This window comes from Cydia strobilella, chromosome 9 (assembly GCF_947568885.1).
Source record: "Cydia strobilella chromosome 9, ilCydStro3.1, whole genome shotgun sequence".
NCBI classification, from domain to species: Eukaryota; Metazoa; Arthropoda; class Insecta; order Lepidoptera; family Tortricidae; genus Cydia; species Cydia strobilella.
Window position 1 is genome coordinate 15,537,438 of NC_086049.1, and position 17,804 is coordinate 15,555,241.

General features: G+C 40.0%; 1 protein-coding gene across 1 annotated transcript; it reads right to left on the minus strand.

Moving 5' to 3' along the window:
* Nucleotides 1-3,323: 3,323 nt before the first annotated feature.
* On the minus strand, nt 3,324-17,223 carry LOC134744363 (uncharacterized). Its single transcript, XM_063678143.1, has 4 exons — nt 17,062-17,223; nt 6,360-6,516; nt 4,940-5,059; nt 3,324-4,635 (listed from the first exon to the last, which is right to left on the minus strand). Exons 1-4 carry the CDS (start codon nt 17,104-17,106, stop codon nt 3,671-3,673), a joined length of 1,287 nt encoding a protein of 428 aa, XP_063534213.1. The 5' UTR covers nt 17,107-17,223; the 3' UTR covers nt 3,324-3,670.
* Between the last annotated feature and the right edge of the window lie 581 nt (nt 17,224-17,804).

The window sequence follows — 17,804 nt, forward strand, 5'->3', positions numbered from 1 at the left end:
GTGACGAGAATGGATAGGATAAGGAATGAGTATATAAGAGGAAGCCTGAAAGTTGCACCCATAACAGAAAAAGTAAGGGCAAATCGCCTAGCATGGTACGGGCATGTGATGCGGAGGGATGAAAGTCATGTGACGAGAAAGGTATTAAGAATGAATGTGGAGGGAAGTACGAGGAGAGGAAAACCGAGGAAAAGGTGGATGGACTGTGTGAAAGATGATATGAAACTAACGCAAGTGAATGATGAGATGACGGGTGACAGAGATGTATGGAAGAAAAAGACATGCTGCGCCGACCCCAAGTGAATGGGACAAGGGCAAGCGAATGATGATGTAAGATGTATGCGTTTCTCTGTATTTATTTATGCATTTAATGAATCATTATGACTAATAAACGACAAATAACGCAAAAAAGGCGGACTTAATGCCAATGGCACTCTCCTGAAGCTGTTTTTGTCATAGGCACCTTCCGATATACGATATCGGAAAGGCGCTTCCGATAAATTCAGCCATGTCGGAGCCCCCCGTCAGCTGTCGGACCGATAATATTTGTTTGTGTACGTGTGTGTACTGTGTAGGCATGATGCTTGTGTAGTGTGGTGTGCGTGACCGCTAAAGACGGCGCCCGGGCGCGCCCCGCAGGCTGACTACGCGGATGTAGTATCCTACCTCCGATATCGGATCGGACAATGTGAAAACCCTCTTAGATGTCGCGCAGTGTGAATATATCAAAGCAGCTGTCTACTTGTCGCGGGATTCCAGTGAATCCTTGATTTTAGGTTCGCAAATGTAGCTGAGGATGGTATTCCATCTGTGTAATATCTTGGTCCAATGTGTATTTGCGTCTCACATTTTGCTTAATGAGAGAGTGAGACGATGCACATTGTACAAAGAAATTGGACGGAATACCACCCTTAAATAAGTAAGTTGTGTCTTAGAGACCTTTATAACTTATAAGGGCATTCTCAGACATTGTTATTATTGTAGCTGTACTGTGACAACAGTGTCGCAATAATACGCTGTTAGCATAAAATACGGTGAGCCGATGTGTGTCATAATATTTACGTAGAGGACTGACTGTTAGGAAATATATAACAGCTGAGTATCTAAATATTACAAACGTTTGACGAAAATAAATTAAGAAGACTTTGTAACGTTTACGTAAGTATGTAGGTACAGTAGTTATATTAAATAGAAAATAAATAAATGCAATATCTATGGTGTTACAGGCGCCCATAGGCTATGGTGACTGCTTACCATCAGGCGAGCATGCTTGTTTGCCACCGACGTGGTATAAAAAAATCTACCTATTAGAAAAACAAATAACCTGATTTAAACCTTTTGAGTGACGACATTCTCATGAATATGCGATGCAATGCTCAATCATCAGTTTACGAAAATTAAACAAGTTACAAAAGTGACGAAACACTTAATTCATAGCAAGGAAGGTGACAAATAGGGCGTCATTATTGAAAAGGTGTCAAATATTGGGAAATCTAATGTTGTAGCATGTTGCCTTCTCGCGCGCGACTCCATAAGTCCTTACGTCTAGCGCGACTTAGAACATGGACTCGCGCGCGAGAACGCAACTCATGCTAGTAGATCGCCTGATATTAATTAGTTACGCTACCCACAATTTGTACGACCGATCTGTCATTTTTGTATATTGCAGGATGATCGACTACCTACCCAATAGGTGACAAGAGATATGTGCTTAAGTCTACCTACCAAAGACATACGTAACTCTACGGAGTCATCGGGTAAAAATAAACGGGGAATAGTCTGAGGAAAAAGCGTGCCTCGGAAATCAAGAAAGTCATTCTCGAATAGATGGCGCCACACCTTTGGCCTATACTCGGCTCGGTTAGATGGCGTTGATATTTAACAAATTTTATCACATGTGAAAGAACAGGTACAGGGTTCCGTACCATTACGCAAAAAACGGCAAAAAAATCACGTTTGTTGTATGGGATAAAGGGTTCAAATATTTATTTTATTTTGTTTTTAGTATTTTTTGTTATAGCGGCAACAGAAATACATCATCTGTGAAAATTTCAACTGTCTAGCTATCACGGTTCATGAGACACAGCCTGGTGCATGACAGACGGACGGACAGCGGAGTCTTAGTAATAGGGTCCCGTTTTTACCCTTTGGGTATGGAACCCTAAAAATCATTTATCCATATAGAATTTTTTTGATGTTTTTATATATTTTCATTTTTTAGTTTTGCACCTAGGTGTACGTTTAGAAACCCGGATAGTTGACCTCTGTTAAAACTCCATCAGTGGTTTGTGCCCTGGGGGGTTACCGCGAAAACTGAAACTCCCAAATTGCGGGGATCTTTCCCTTTTACTCCAATGAAGGCATAATTAGAGTGACTGGGAAAGATGCCCGCAATTTGCGTACTTCGATTTTCGCGGTTAGAGCCCATGATCAAGTACCTAACATGTCAGTACCAATTGCTCTTGAACAAAGTTCAAAGGCTACTTGGTGTTGCAACACGCACATAAACGGAATTCGTTGATCATTTGGCGGTCCATTGTATTAGCGTAGCGTTTAGCGTAGTAACACTAGTAACGTTGCGAAATTCATTCACTAACTGTAGCAAACAAAGTGTGGGCTTTACTACTGAAGGTCTTGTTCTGAGTGGACATGAATAAGGAGGAAGTTTTTGTGTGACAACTATTTAAATAACAATATAAGTACTTAATTGTTGGGAACTCAAAGTTAAAATTAATGCAATCATGGTTTAACTACCGGGTTTAAGCAGATATTATTATATTCCGAGGTCGATTTGTTGATTTTGTTGTATTTTCGATTTTCTATCGAGCTATCTTTAATGTATGTACCTATTTGTGAATCACTGTGCGTCTGTGGCATTATAGCTCCCAAAAACATGAGCCGATTTGAATGCGGTTTTTTACGCACGCAAGGGGCATCGTTAGGTTTTTAGTAACTTAGATTAAATTAACGTAGATCTCAAGCTCTAAATTATCCTATCAAAGATAAATCATATTTTATGCTAGTGGAAAAACCATACCTATTTAATTGCCGTTTTTACACGACCGGTAGCAGCGAGAACACATGACAAATGAAATGACTCAAATCACAGTCAGTTGTTTGTCGGACTTTTGTGGAATGCTTTGTCCCAACCTCATTATTTTGAAATTAACTCTAATCTTCCACTTAGTGCCGGAGCAACGAACTTCCTCAACTTAAAAGGCCCATACAATTGGTATACTTATCTTGATTAAAGTTTAATTTTGTCTAACGCCTACAATAATTCTAGAGGAAAAACTGCAAAGTTCCCACGACAAAAAACAAACACCGTGTAAAATTAGTTTATTACGTCCATCGTCATACAAAATTTATTAGTACCTACCTACTGTTTATCTACATATTAATGGCTATTTATAATTATTTCACACACTGAACACAACAATAGTCAATGTTCACAATAATACTGAACGCTTGTCGCGTACCGGAGTTCCCGTCACATGATTTATTATAGAACGCTCTGCACAAAAGAACACATTAAAATAAACACATCAAAGGCAGCTCGAGCTCTGCGGAAGTAGCAAACCCATTCTTGCTAGAAAATCTGGTCAACAACTAACTTGGTAACTTCTCATCTTCGTCCTAATAGAGCATTTATTATGTTAGACTTTGGTGGTTACTTGGGGCTGTGTCGGGGCGTGCGAATCTCCCGCTTGTCCGGCCACTTGCCGGCCGTGTACTGCACGTAGCCAGGATCTGTGGGCGTCCCCGACGCACGGTCCGTCAGGTCTACACCCTCCCTGTCTCTCTCTTCTATGGGCTCCATGGGGAACAAGGCGGGAGTCTCCGACCTTCTCGACGACTTGTTGGATCCTTTCAAGTAGTCTTCTAACTGCTGCATGGTGGGGCTCGGCACGGTCTTCGCTCTGGTCGGAGACTTCTGCCGAGCCTTTTCGTAATTCGGCGACACTTCATCGTACAAGCTCCTTAATCGTCCAGTTTGAACTTTAGCGAATTTAGGCGATTGCAACTCCGGAAGATAGCCCGCTTTACATTGTAACGTTCCAGCGAAATTGTCCAGGTAATCTTTAAAGTATCTTTCGTTGAATTTGGCGAGCTCGCGCTCGTAGTGGAGTTTGTCATGCTCGGTCATGGGGTCCGATAGGCGGACATAGTTCCCTGCCTCGAGACCGCTGCGAAGCGATCCGAATTTCGACTGTTCTAAATGCGGCTCTATGTTATCATCGAACTTCGTGTAGCCGGGGCTGGGGGAGTCAAACAAGCTAGGACTGTCAGTTTTATCTATTTTGGTTTGCGTCAAATCTAGATCCTTCGGTCTATTCTTATCCTTCGGTGTGTCTGTAGTAATGTGGCCATTCTGTTTGCCATTACTTATTACCCCGTTACCATTTGTCTGTGATACAGCATTGTTCTTCGGCTGTGAGAGTATGGTTACCTTCTTGTCAGACTTGGGCGAGGAGACGGGGTCGGTCTGCGAGTGGTGGGCGGCGGTGTAGACCCTCGGAGCCAGGAGGTCGATGAGGAAGAGGGCGGCGACGATGAGGGACAGGCTGCCCAGCACGGCGCCGTTCACGTACAGCTTGTGGGGGACTTCGTCTAGAGATGCGAGCTCTAGACCACCTGCAAGACAAATCGAGCTTAAGTCATGACCTGCAAGACCTTATTTATACACGCAGGCGCACTTTAATACAGGTATATATTTACTAAGCAGGTTTTAGTAGGATGGGAGTAATTCTGTTGTATGGTGTTGTGTATCTATACAAAAAAAATAACCCTTTTCCAGGTATAGTACGATTTATCGACCACGCGCCAATATAATTTCAACTTTAGCATTTCGGTTTAAGGTTCAAATTAGATTGCACTTGCGAAATGGGAAATGTGACTCGTCTTCAAATGATTCATAAAAGAAACGACGAATTGTTACCTAAAACGAGGAAGAACAGCATTCCAAATCCAAGGAAGAAGCCCTCCAGTATCCGCCTGCCTCTCGGGATCTCTTGAAAGATTCGCGCTATCAGCAACCCGAAGGTAATAATCACGTACCCTAAAAACAAAAACATAACCACACTTTAGAATTTGTATAATTTGGGTTTCATCTACTATATAGCTAAGCAATTAATCGCCTAATTGCAACAATTTGATGATGTCACAAACGTAGTTATCAAGAACTCTAGGTCATCTTTAATGACCAGATAAAGTCATATACCTAGTCAGACATGTTTAGGAAGCTTCGAGACAAATGACTAATATTATAATAAACGAACATTAATAAAATAATATTATGAATATTATAATATTATGTTGTAAGGAATTTTCCGAAAAATTTAATCTCCTACCATAAGCCATTTACCTACTTAATACATCAGGGTGCCTAGCCGAGGTGACAATCGCTTGCGCTACGACAACGAAAAGCTTCGTCTCTTTATCACTCTTGATTACTGCGACAGTGACAGTCTTCCCAATTAGTGCGTTTCGTTCGCTACGGAGCCTAAACGATTGGCATGTTGGCTACGCACCCAGGTACCTACTAAGCATGTATTTTCAAAGGTCGATTTCCGCTTTCTTTATGTAACAGGCCATTACGCTCTTCGCTCTAGGCCCGAAGAAGTCATTGCAATTAATGATAGGTAACGACGTAGACAATTAAGGCACAGAGGCGCCATCGCCATTACGGTATTTTAAGTATGTAATTTTCTTTACCATTTTTGTGTCCTGATGTTTCAAATCCAACACAAATATAGTAGGGTAGACCGAGGCTAATCGGATATAACTGTTACGATGATGTTGATTAAGTTGCATTATTAATTGTATCATCGACATCGACTGACATTATGTAATTATCCTATTATCCACTAACTAACTACTAACGATTGCATTAGAGAAAATGCGGAACAGAATTTCGGTTACTAATACTTTCTTTAATTAGATTTAGCAGCGCTAATTTAATAATTAGTAACTTTCAACAATGTAATGAAATGATTATCTTATCGATGTAGGTAGGTATTACATAAAGAAAGAAGATGAGTATTAGGGCCACCCACACTAGCGCCTCCCGAGCGACGGCGTCTAGTCAACTCTATGGCTGCTGCTAGAAGCAACGTTGGCGTTTAAGACAATAGTGTGGGTCTTTACCTCCTTAAACGGCGTCGGCGAAGGCCCCGCCGACCGATTCCCAGGTCACGGAGGTGAGTAACGACCATTCCCACTTCTGAAGCAGTAGGGACAGCACCTCGTCGTCTTGTACATCAGCACGCGCTTGCACACCAGGCACGCCACGCACACTGTCTTCTAAATATATCTGTCTCTGTCAAACTATTGCTTGTACAGCTGTAGATCAATATTACCTCCATAAACGGCGTCGGCGAAGGCACCGCCAACCGAGTCCCAAGTCACGGAGGTGAGTAGCGACCATTCCCTGGAATACTTCTGAAGCAATAGGGACAGCCGCACCTCGTCGTCTTGTGACACGCGCTTGTAAACGAGGCACGCCACGCAAAATATCTGTACAGTTAAATAATAGTGTTATTCTTTTATAAATAATTGAAACACTCTACTTATGATAGTACCTATAATAGGTACCTACACTATTTAATTTTGACTTATTCCTGTCATATCAGTATTAGAAGAGAACTGGGATATCCATTCCGTATTATTCGTTTCGACCATATCAAAGTTACATTTCTTACTAGAAAGTGAAAGCTACAATAAAAGCAACAAGTGCTTTTGATGACTAGCGTTAGATACGAATTTTGATTCTTATTTATTTCTAAGCTTGCTAACTCTAATAAAATATGCCTACCGTAGTTAGAACCCATACGACCTCTTCTCGCTCGGGCATGAGTCACTACCGCCTAGGACCTAGGCCCTAGGTTAAAGTGTCAGTTAGTTCTACTAAAGTGGTTTTGACATTCTGTGTGAACGTGAAAACCTACTGTAGGTACACCCATGTCCTTAATGCGCAAAAAAGGGACCCATTACCAGATGCTAAAATGTCCTTGCTCCTAAATCAGCGAGTAAGAGCGCAAGTAGGCGTTACTTTTGCTCCAGTGCAGGAGGTACCTACAGGCCTACTTTAAACACTTAGTATCAGAGACTTGTCAATAATACAGACTCCACATAGGGTTTCGTTCGTCATCGTAGTTGTAATATATACGTTACGTTTACGTTAGGTTTCAGTTTCATAAGTGCCGCATTATACTTTGAACTCCCGCTCATATATTTTAAGTTAACGATCTCAATGAACTCTCTAGTTGGCCTTATGTCACCCATAAGGCGGAGGTCATAGAGTCTCGCCATGTAAGATTTACAAAACTATAATCTATTACCAATTAAATGCTCCAAGATTAAAGTGAAAATGTTGCTTCGTATACAGATGGTCAGTCTGTATTATTACTTGTCTCTAATAGTATTTACTCAGAGCCATGTAATAGGTTGTTTTAACGCTGTTTCACGCTACACTGCTTCGTTTCCAAAAGAAAATTCACTGATATGCTAAACACGGTGTCAACTCTGAATCCACACGCTGTGTCGAAACATATGACGCAACGATACGACGCTTACCGTTCGGCATACCATCACCAATAGCGTTAAACAAGTTTAGAAACTGACAACCCACACCCATGTTAGATGGATAAAAAGAAGTCGGTACTTACCTATCTTATATAAGAAAAACTTACCTTTTATAAGTTCCAATGGAATGTTAATGTTTTTATTGAACTTAATTACCTATGATGATCGCGATACGTAGGTCTGTATATCTTGAAGTGCCTAATTAATAAGGCAATGGGTATCTAAGGTGAGGTGTACGGTCAGCCAGGTTTATGTACAAGGTTTCAGTGCGCCGCAAATAATTATCGATTGTAAGTACCTAGTGTACCTACTTCCTTATTGGAGGTATACTACGAGTATATAGGTACTAGTCCCAAAATCTTGGTTCCTTACTTCACAACCAGCCAGTTCTAGAAAAAAAAGTTTTTAAATAGGTATAATTTAAGACTATCGCTACAGCTCTTACAAGTATTGGCCTATTACCAGTAACAATAAGTACCTATACTTGTTTCGTTTTACCCGACCACCTACCGAAGGAGGGTTGCTTTTTGAGCGCATCTATCTATGTATGTTTGTTTAATTCTTTGGCAAGATCTACATCAGCCTACACTGACAGATTACAATGTAAGTAGGTACCTATGCGTTGTCATTAAATTCGTCTCAGTTGTGGGAGTACTGGCTTTATCAAAATTGCTAGCGAAGCTGAACCGCAGTTATTTTTTAAATTTCTTTGATTTAAATTGTTTAGTGCACAAATTGTACAAATGATTAGCAATTTGTGTAGGTATATATACTAAATTTAGACAAAACAGTTATGTTATGTATCTTAAATAATGTGCCTACAATGTTTGCAATACGTTGCGAACAATGTCCAAAACCTTATTCAGCAAACAGCTGATCCTACGTCATTACGCATTACTTTATGGACACTTGAGCGTTGAGCGTCACCCAATACGTTGACCTAAAACCCTACATAATAGCTCAGCAGTCATGAGTCCTTCGTCGTCTATCGTCCACCGTGGGAGTAGCATTGAAGACTTGCATCTTACATGCGCGAGACGTGCGCGTATTATTACGCCGCCTCCTGCTGATTTTCCCGGCCACCCCTCAGATTTGTTGAAAATTAATTGCTACCGTAAACTCAGATTACTCACTTATTATAGATAGAAAAGGCATTAATATCTATAACTAAGCTCGAAAATTATCGCTCGTCATCTCATCAATAATCAACGTTAGAAATTGGACCACAGGTTTACCAGAGTTTACTCGTAGGTATGTACCAATGCTCAATGGGGTTAGGGGTTAGGTGTTAATATGAGCCAATCATAGGCGGATCCAGGGCTGGGTCTACAATAAACAGGTTTCTATTCTATGTTTTATTTGCGAAAAAATAACTAGAATATGACCATGTTGACACCCCCATAAAGCTGGATCGGCCCTTGGAACCAATGCTTCTGTATTATCTACTGTAGCCATTTTCAGTGTGCGCCACTGACCCCTAGGGCTCCGCAAAGCCTCTGTGGGGGCTCCGCGAGAAAAAGCGAAAACAAATCAATAACCTGCTCTTCTATCTCTGGTCCACAAGTTAAATAGTGACGAACGTTTTTTTTTATTTGGGGCTCCGTAATATTTCGCTTTCCGAAAGGGTTCCGTCGCCAAAAAAGTTTGAGAACCGCTGATCTACTGAGTACGTTAGAGGTTTTTGCAGAAAATTTAAGTATTTATTGTATTTAGTTTTATGATGCCCGGAAAATTATACGAAAGCGAAGCATTATGGCTACTTCACATCAGTGGTTTAGGTAGCGTCGTTCGTTTTGACCTAAAACCCTGTGACAATGGTCCAGCAATCACGAACGTATCCACCAGTCCTTCGTCGTCCACCGTGGGAGCGGCATTGAAGACGCACTTAAAGAGTACGTACAGACAGTTACTGCATCTTGTCGCATGTGCGTACTTACATGGTACGTGTGCGGAATATTCTAATGGGCTCATAACATAAAATACCATCTACTGCTGCTGTACTGTAACGTAACTACTGTACGACTCATACCTCATACCCAAAGGATTTGCTCGATATGAAGTAAAAATGAGACACGCAAAGATTGACGTAGATGGCGCTGCAATCGGGTTTCCGTATGTTTAAGGTCCAGGTTTAGAATATTTTATATCAGACCAATGTCTTGTTTATGGAGAGAGCGAGCTTATTACAGGTATGAGAATAACTACTACTACCTATATAGACCTATAGGTCTGCTCTGCAACTTATTCCAAAAAAAATACGTTAAATCAGTTAAATTTCTACTTAAGCATTAGTTAAATACGTAATTATAATTAGATAACTACTACCATCTAACCTAATGTGCCCTGCATATACCTACCCGACCTGTTTCTAACTTGTGCATGTACTGCTTAGGTACAGTCAGTATCAAATAGATGGTGACGGCCAAACATATCGGAACATCCTTATTTCTATGGTAACAGCTGTAACCTCTTTTTTTGAAGTCGGTTAAAAATTAAGAATTGTATCAGTCAACTGCAGGTCGCTGAAAAATCAATCTCACATACGCGTGATACGTGTGCCGACCTACCAGAGAATATGCGGGTCGAGGAGACGCGAATTCCTACCTACACCTACTTACTCGGTTTAGTTTAGACAAGCAACATCTGGCATTGATTCGATCCCATATCTTGAGATAGCAAATCTACAATTGTATCTAAGTTTTACGACTTTCTATTCCGATTGTCCCAATTGATAACGCAATTTGTTGCATTTGTACCCGATCATCTTAGCTTGCTTTAATACAATTCAGTACTAAACATAGAATATTTTGCAATACCCTCTTTAGGGTGCCATGTGTTTCTATAATTTAATTGTAATTGTAACAACTATGTACCATGGTTTGCAATCAATTATTTATGATTTATGAACAACTGTTTAAATACATCAGTCAATATCTATGTAATTTTGAATAAGACATACCTAAGGCCTTAACTAAATCTGACCCTGCATAATTTTATGTACTTATTTATTGTAAGTACTAGCTTTTGCCCGCGACTTCGTCTGCGTGGAATTAGTAATTTGGGTACCTTAATTCTTAAACAAATCTGCTTTTTAATCCATCCTTTTCCACCCCCAAATTGGTCCACACTATACATTTCCACCCCATTTTTTACACCCTTAAGGGATGATTTCGGAGATGAAAGTTATTTTATATCTTTTCCCACAGCTCAAACTATCCCCATACCAAGTTTCATCTAAATCGGTTCAGCGGTTATTGATTCCCAATACAAATTTCCACCCCCCTTTTCACCCCCTTGAGGGATGAGTTCTGGGATAAAAAGTATCCTATGTCCTTCCCCGGGACTTAAACTATCTGTATACCAAATTTCAACTAAATCGGTTCAGCGGTTTAAGCGTGAAGAGGTAACACACAGACAGACAGACAGACTTTCGCATTTATAATATTAGTATGGATGGTCAGCCTCAAATTTTAAAGTCGTTTTTATACAGCATAAGATCAGACTGACAAAAATCTCTGGAGAAAATTGTAAAAGCGCAATTTACGGACTTTATCTATTTCAGAACCATTGCTGGTGTATCACCAATCCTTTTAAGTTAATACAACACCGCACTTAAATTGGTTCATTAGTTTCGAAGCCACGATGCCACACTCGTGGTAAATTTGATACCCAGAGTAAAATATAGATGAAGAAAGTACCTACTCACAAGTAATATTACTGTAAAAACATTACCTAATATTGTCTTAAGTACGATACAATGCAGTGCTAAAACCTATACTTAGCTACAGGCAATGACCTAAAGGGCGCGGCTGTGCTGTGGGAAAACTAAAGCGCACTAATTCCTATAATTACTAGTACGCTAGCGCACTTGCTGTACCGGTTAGATTATGTCAATCGGCAAGGACTGCGACGAGTCATCCGTAATAAGATACCTAATCAATAATCACAGGTCCTGTGTATCTTGTGATTTATAGCCTCCACAATAGCTTATGAATGCCGGTTAGTATAAACACATACGACGATTTACCTTAGAACCGTACAAGACGGCGCACGTGCAACAAAACAAAATACCTTTGCAGATACAGTCAGCAGATGTGGCTACGCAGTGTTTATAATTTATACACACATTTTGTAGAAATAATTAGATTTATGAAGAACACAGCATATTAATTGAAGTGTCTGTTGCCGACTCTACTAGTGACTGGGAAGCATAGAACAGCTCGAGCGGTGCAGCTCTGCGTCCGGACCCGGATATGTCTGCGGCCGGACCCGGATATGCCTGCGTCCGGACCCGGATATGTCCTTAAACTGCGTCCGAACCCGGATATGTCCTTAAACTACGTCCAAAAGAGAGGTATGGGCACTGTGAATGACATCTCGCTTTGTGTGGTAGGGCACAGGACAGCGGATGTCATTCCAGATCTAAAGCAGAGCCCAACTGGGGAAGTACCTCCACCTTACAGAAAACCGCAGCCAAATAACACTAGACCCTACTCATAGTGTTGTGTTCCTGCCGGTAAGTAAGGTTGCCAGAGCTCAACGAGGGAGAGGAGTGTTAGGGTCGGCAACGCGCGTGTAATATCTCCGGTAACTGCTTACCATCAGGCGGGCCGTATGCTTGATTGCCACCGACGTGATATAAAAAGCAGCAATTTGCCATCTCAGTCTGGATCATTCGTATTACTACCTACAAATGAAGACGAAGTGTACACTACACTCATAAATCTAAAATCAAGTAGTGCGCCTGGCTGGGACAATGTATCAACGAAATTTCTTAAATACGTTGCCGAGGAAATAGTCCCTATCATAACTCACCTAGTGAACCTTTGCTTTAATTTAGGAACCTTCCCGAAATCGCTTAAAATGTCTATTATTACTCCCGTGTACAAGAGTGGAAGGAGGGACGACATCAGTAACTACAGACCTATCTCAGTTTTGCCAGTGATTTCGAAAATTCTAGAAAAAATACTAAACAACAGATTACTAAAATATTTAACCAAATTTAATCTCTTATCTAAGTCACAGTTTGGATTCAGACACGGAAAATCAACTGAGGATGCAGTAATATCACTTACCTCGTCAGTTGTAGAAGACCTTGATAAAAACAGCAAGTGCCTAGGTGTCTTCCTAGATCTGAAGAAAGCTTTTGATACAGTCTCTCTTTCCATTCTTTTACAAAAGTTGGAGAGAAAAGGTATCAGAGGAACGCCACTATTACTTTTTAAAGATTATTTATATGGCCGAAAGCAACGCCTTAAATTGGGCGAATGTGTCAGCGATGACGAGGATGTCAAATATGGCGTACCGCAGGGAAGCGTTCTGGGTCCGACTCTATTTTTAGTTTATATCAACGATCTCTGCGATATGACCATTGCTGGCGCAAAAATCTTCTCTTATGCTGACGACACTGCTATCATTTTTAGTGGCAAATCATGGGAAGAGGTAAGGGTCGTAGCTGAACTCGGAATGTCATACATATCAAAGTGGTTAAGGATGAACCTTCTAACATTAAACACAAGTAAGACAAAATATGTTTGTTTCAGCATCTCACAGCCGACTTCTCCTCTAATAGATTTAAAAATTCACTCTTGTCAGCAATCTAATTTTTGTACATGTAACTGTCCAACTATTGAAAAAGTCTCTGAAACAAAATATTTGGGTGTACAACTAGATGAGCATTTAAATTGGTATTCTCACCTTGACCAAGTAATCGGTAGAGTCAGAAAATTGCTTTGGATCTTTAAGTCGCTAAGGCACATTGCACCAGGTAAAACAAATCTTACAAAGCCTCGCAACATCTTAAACGAAATCTATATCTCCCTGGTGCAATCTGTCTTATTGTACTGCATATCGGTCTGGGGTGGTGCAGCGAAAAGTCGCTTCATCTATCTGGAAAGAGCTCAACGTGCACTCATAAAAGTGATGTACTTCAAAAAAATATTATATCCTACTGAACTACTTTATCAAACCAGTGATCTTCTATCGGTAAGAAAATTATATGTTCTGCAAACAATATTAAAAAAACACAAATTGATACCCTACAACCCTAATTATAAAACCAAAAGAAAAATGATAAATGTAACTGCTTCTTTACGTACGAGAACTTACTTTGCAAGATCTCAGTTTAATTCAAAGTCGTCCTACCTTTATAATAAAATTAACAGAGAATTAGATATCCATTCAAAAACATATCACGAATGTAAATTATATCTCACTAAATGGCTCAAAGCTAAAACCTACGAAGAAACAGAGAAGCTGCTAAAATCAGAGTACTAGAATACACTCAATCTCTCTCTCTCACTCACACACACACACACACACACCCGTCCCAGTTGATATTCACACCCCTGTCGTACACAAGCCTGTGTTATAATGCCTGTCTTAGAATTAAGTTAAAAGCCTATTAACTAGAAATTTTGTTAAAAAAAAAAAAAAAACTCGGATGTATAATCACCACTATTTCTTAGTTATTAGTTATGGTACCATTGGTACCTCAAGCTTATAAAAACTGTAAAAAAAAAATGTATTATTTATAAACCTAGGGAAGAGCGGTGCCTCCCAACACAAGCATTGTTTTGCTTACCGGGCGGCTCCATCCCCTGTATCACAAAAATGTAAAAATTATTATAAAATAAAGAATTTGTATTTGTATTTTGTAAAAAATAAAAAAAAAAGAGTACCAAAATTAATCTAACTGTTCAACCGCGACAAATCGTCTACATCTTTAGAATACATGCAGTAAGTTAACGCCGTTATTCTTACGCAAGTTTTTGATCGTCTACTGCCTTATCTACTTAAGGACTTTAGTGACCAAAACTAGGCAGGTAAACTAACCTAGCGATGTTGATGAGATACTCATGTGTCACACTAAGAAATACTGATACAATTTCAAAGTAAGCGTTTACCGTAGCATATGCGCATTGCCGACCCATTAAAATTCTCATACTGGGAAAAACCCACAACAGTATAGAATGTTATGATCTTGAGATGATATTGGTAGCTACTATTACGCATTAACTTTGATCAAGGGCCGGTAACGCCTTGGTAACGCCCATGAGCCATGACATTTATTTGAACACCTTACTCGACTAAAATCTTGATCGTAGGCCCATACAGGGTGGCCAAAAAATATGTGCATTCCCGTTACCAGGGAGATTTTGGGATTATACTGAGCAACTTTTACTATGGGACCAACCCCGAAATCGCGAAAAAACATTTGGCTGTTTCATACATTTTGGCTGGTCCATTTTCTATGGGAGGGTAATTTATTTTACAGTACATATGGTGCAACTTTCTCGCCCTAGTGCGTAAAGAGCACTTTTCGTGCATATTTCGAAAGTTTAAAGGGCTATATGTACTGTAAAACGTTGTACGATACACGTGCGAATAGGTAATTCGGAACACGTGTCGATTTAAAACACTCCCTGCAGTCGTGTTTTAATTTATCGCCACTCGTTTCGAATTTCCTCTTTTCCGCACTTTTATCGTAAATAACTATTTTAAACTAGGGTAACTAGACTAACTGCCAAGTCATAAAAACGATAACAGAATCAAAACAAACGTAGCTATATCTCCCCAAATAGGCTACTCAATTAAAATACTTTTCCAATAACCCGTCGGAGATTAATTGTAATTGCATTACAAATAGTTTCGAAACGCTTGTACGACCTATTCGAACGCGATTTGCTAACAGTGTCGTAAGAAGGTCGACCATATTTATCCTATGTGTGTTCGTTGACTTTGGACATTATCTTAGTAAGAATGCAAGTACATGGCTACGAATTGTTAGGCCTAGTATCATTATATCCATACTAATATTATAAATGAGAGTGTGTGTGTGTGTGTCTGTCTGTCTGTTACCTCTTCACGCTTACACCGCTGAATCGTTTTAGTTGAAATTTGGTATAGAGATAGTTTGAGTCCCGGGGAAGGACATAGGGTAGTTTTTATCCCAGAAGTCATCCTTTATGGGGGTGGAAATTTGTATGGGGAATCAATAACCGCTGAACCGATTTAGATGATATTTAGTATAGAGAAAGTTTGAAATGTGGGTACTGATATAGAATAGTTTCTATCCCCGAAATCATCCTTTAAGAATGTAAAAAGGGGGGTGAAAGTTTGTATGGGGAATCAATAATTTCTTAAGTAGGGAATAAAACTACTACTTACTAATTTCACGCAGACGAAGTCGCGGGCAAAAGCTAGTTTGTAATAAGACGAAGAGCCTATACAGTTGACTTGCAGGTAGATTACACAATGCAGCTTTTAGTTAGTAGTTTTATATTTAATGGCGTATTGTAAGTCAGTATTAAGCGTAATTAAAAAGAACTAAAACTGCAAGCTTACTGTTATTGCTACTATTTGTGAGTTGTCCTTAATGCAAACGTAAAGTTAGTACAGTAGCCTTACCACGAGTTTGACACTGACATATTCGCAAACGTCTGCGTATCTCGCTCGCACTAATATGCCAATTACGAGCGAGATGCATAGAAAACAAGTTACGCACACGCTAGCGAATATGTCAGTGCCAAACTCGTGGTAAGGCGTGGTGGTACTATTGACCCACAGAATACACAGAACATTTACTACATTAAGAATGTTACATGAAACGCCCAAACGTAATAAATAAAACCTGAGAAAGTTGTATATGAATATCAAATAAGTTTTTATACAGCCGAGGGCAAAGTTAGTAAACACCAAAAAATATTACGTTCTTAAACCTTATTACTACAAAAATAGAGTTCATGCATATAGTCAGCATCAGAAAAGGCTGTGGAATCTTCACACGCTTTTACTCTCATTCAATAGAGCCGTATCGTATGCAGATCAATTTTAGGACTTAGTAGCTACCAAAGACCTATGTAACTCCTTATAAAATGAATACAGTCTAAGGAAAAAACGTGCCTCGGAAATCAAGAACAATTTATTCTCGCATAGATGGCGCTACCACCAATACCAACCTTTGGCCTATTCTCGGCTAGATGGCGTTGACGGTTTCGTTTGTTATTTAACAATTACATATCAGTGAAAGGACATTGATCAAAATTGTAAAAAATAATAAATACAAATAAAAGAAACATTTATCCATATATATATATATATATATATATATACATTTTTTTTATTTTTAGTTTTAATCGTGTGTCGATAGATGGCAGTAAATTTACTGTGACTACAAAATTTACTATGACAGTACCCCTCTATCCTATATATTCTCTTTGGTAGCTACTTTTGTTGCCGACTGTACTGCCTGCAGCAGAAGTAATTTATCTTAAGTAACTTAAGATTATTGTAGAGAAAAATTGCTACGAACCATACCTTTAGTTTTTTTTTGTGGGTTTATTATAATATTTAGCCTTGGCTGCACAAGGTACGGTAAACATGTCAGAAGACTTAACAATAGTCATTTCACGCTTCATCGAACTCAACGCGAATCTCCAACTCGGTAGCTGCACTTATAGACATAGGAATACTCACAAACTCCACTATCTTGAGCGCGACCCACTTGTCACACACCGCCATAGCGATAAAGCACGATAACTATTCTAGTAGACTAGCCCGTAAGTTATGTCACGACATGACTATGTTCACGGTGTTTGTAAACAAGGACGGCACACGAGGCGAGGCGGCCGCGCGGCGCGGGCGTAGGGTTTTGTTTGAGCATTTCCACGCTGCAGCTGCACCGCCCGCCGGCGCCGCGCGGTGACATTCAAGGAAAACCTTCCGCCGCGGGATGTTCCGCGGCATTGCCTCGCGCTCGCGCGGGCTGCCGTCGCCGTCGCTTACGTCCGAGGACCTTACCGAGCGCTCCACTCTAAACAACTGGTATAAGTATGACCTCAAGATCCGTAGCATCTACGCGTATTTGAAGAGATACTTGAGGCGATCGCTCGTCGGTACGGAGGAGTAACAACCTATACATTTAACATGCGTGCAAAAACGTCAAACGTACCGGTCAGCCGAGGTGAATGAAGGAGCGAGCTGCAAATAAAACACCGGGAACGTTAACCATTATACTTAAATTTATTAATCAATACTGGCATGCAATATTAGCTTCAAAATCTCATAAAAGCCTGAGAGATAAATTCATGTCTCGTTGTACTGTTCGTGTAGAATAAGATAGATAATTTCATAATGCTGCGTTTATCCATTGAAGAGAAAACAGATCCAAATTGATTTATTTAAAACCTGATTTTAAATAAGACTTGATCGTATGAAAT

What these genes read in the sequence shown, in the direction of transcription:
- LOC134744363 (XM_063678143.1), bottom strand. Translation starts at nt 17,106, where the DNA reads ATGGCGGTGTGTGACAAGTGGGTCGCGCTCAAGATAGTGGAGTTT. An exon ending in CGCCGACGCCGTTTATGGAG is followed by an intron (nt 5,060 to 6,359) that starts GTAATATTGATC and finishes TTTTGTTTTTAG; the next exon opens with GGTACGTGATTATTACCTTC. An exon ending in GCTGTTCTTCCTCGTTTTAG is followed by an intron (nt 4,636 to 4,939) that starts GTAACAATTCGT and finishes TTTGTCTTGCAG; the next exon opens with GTGGTCTAGAGCTCGCATCT.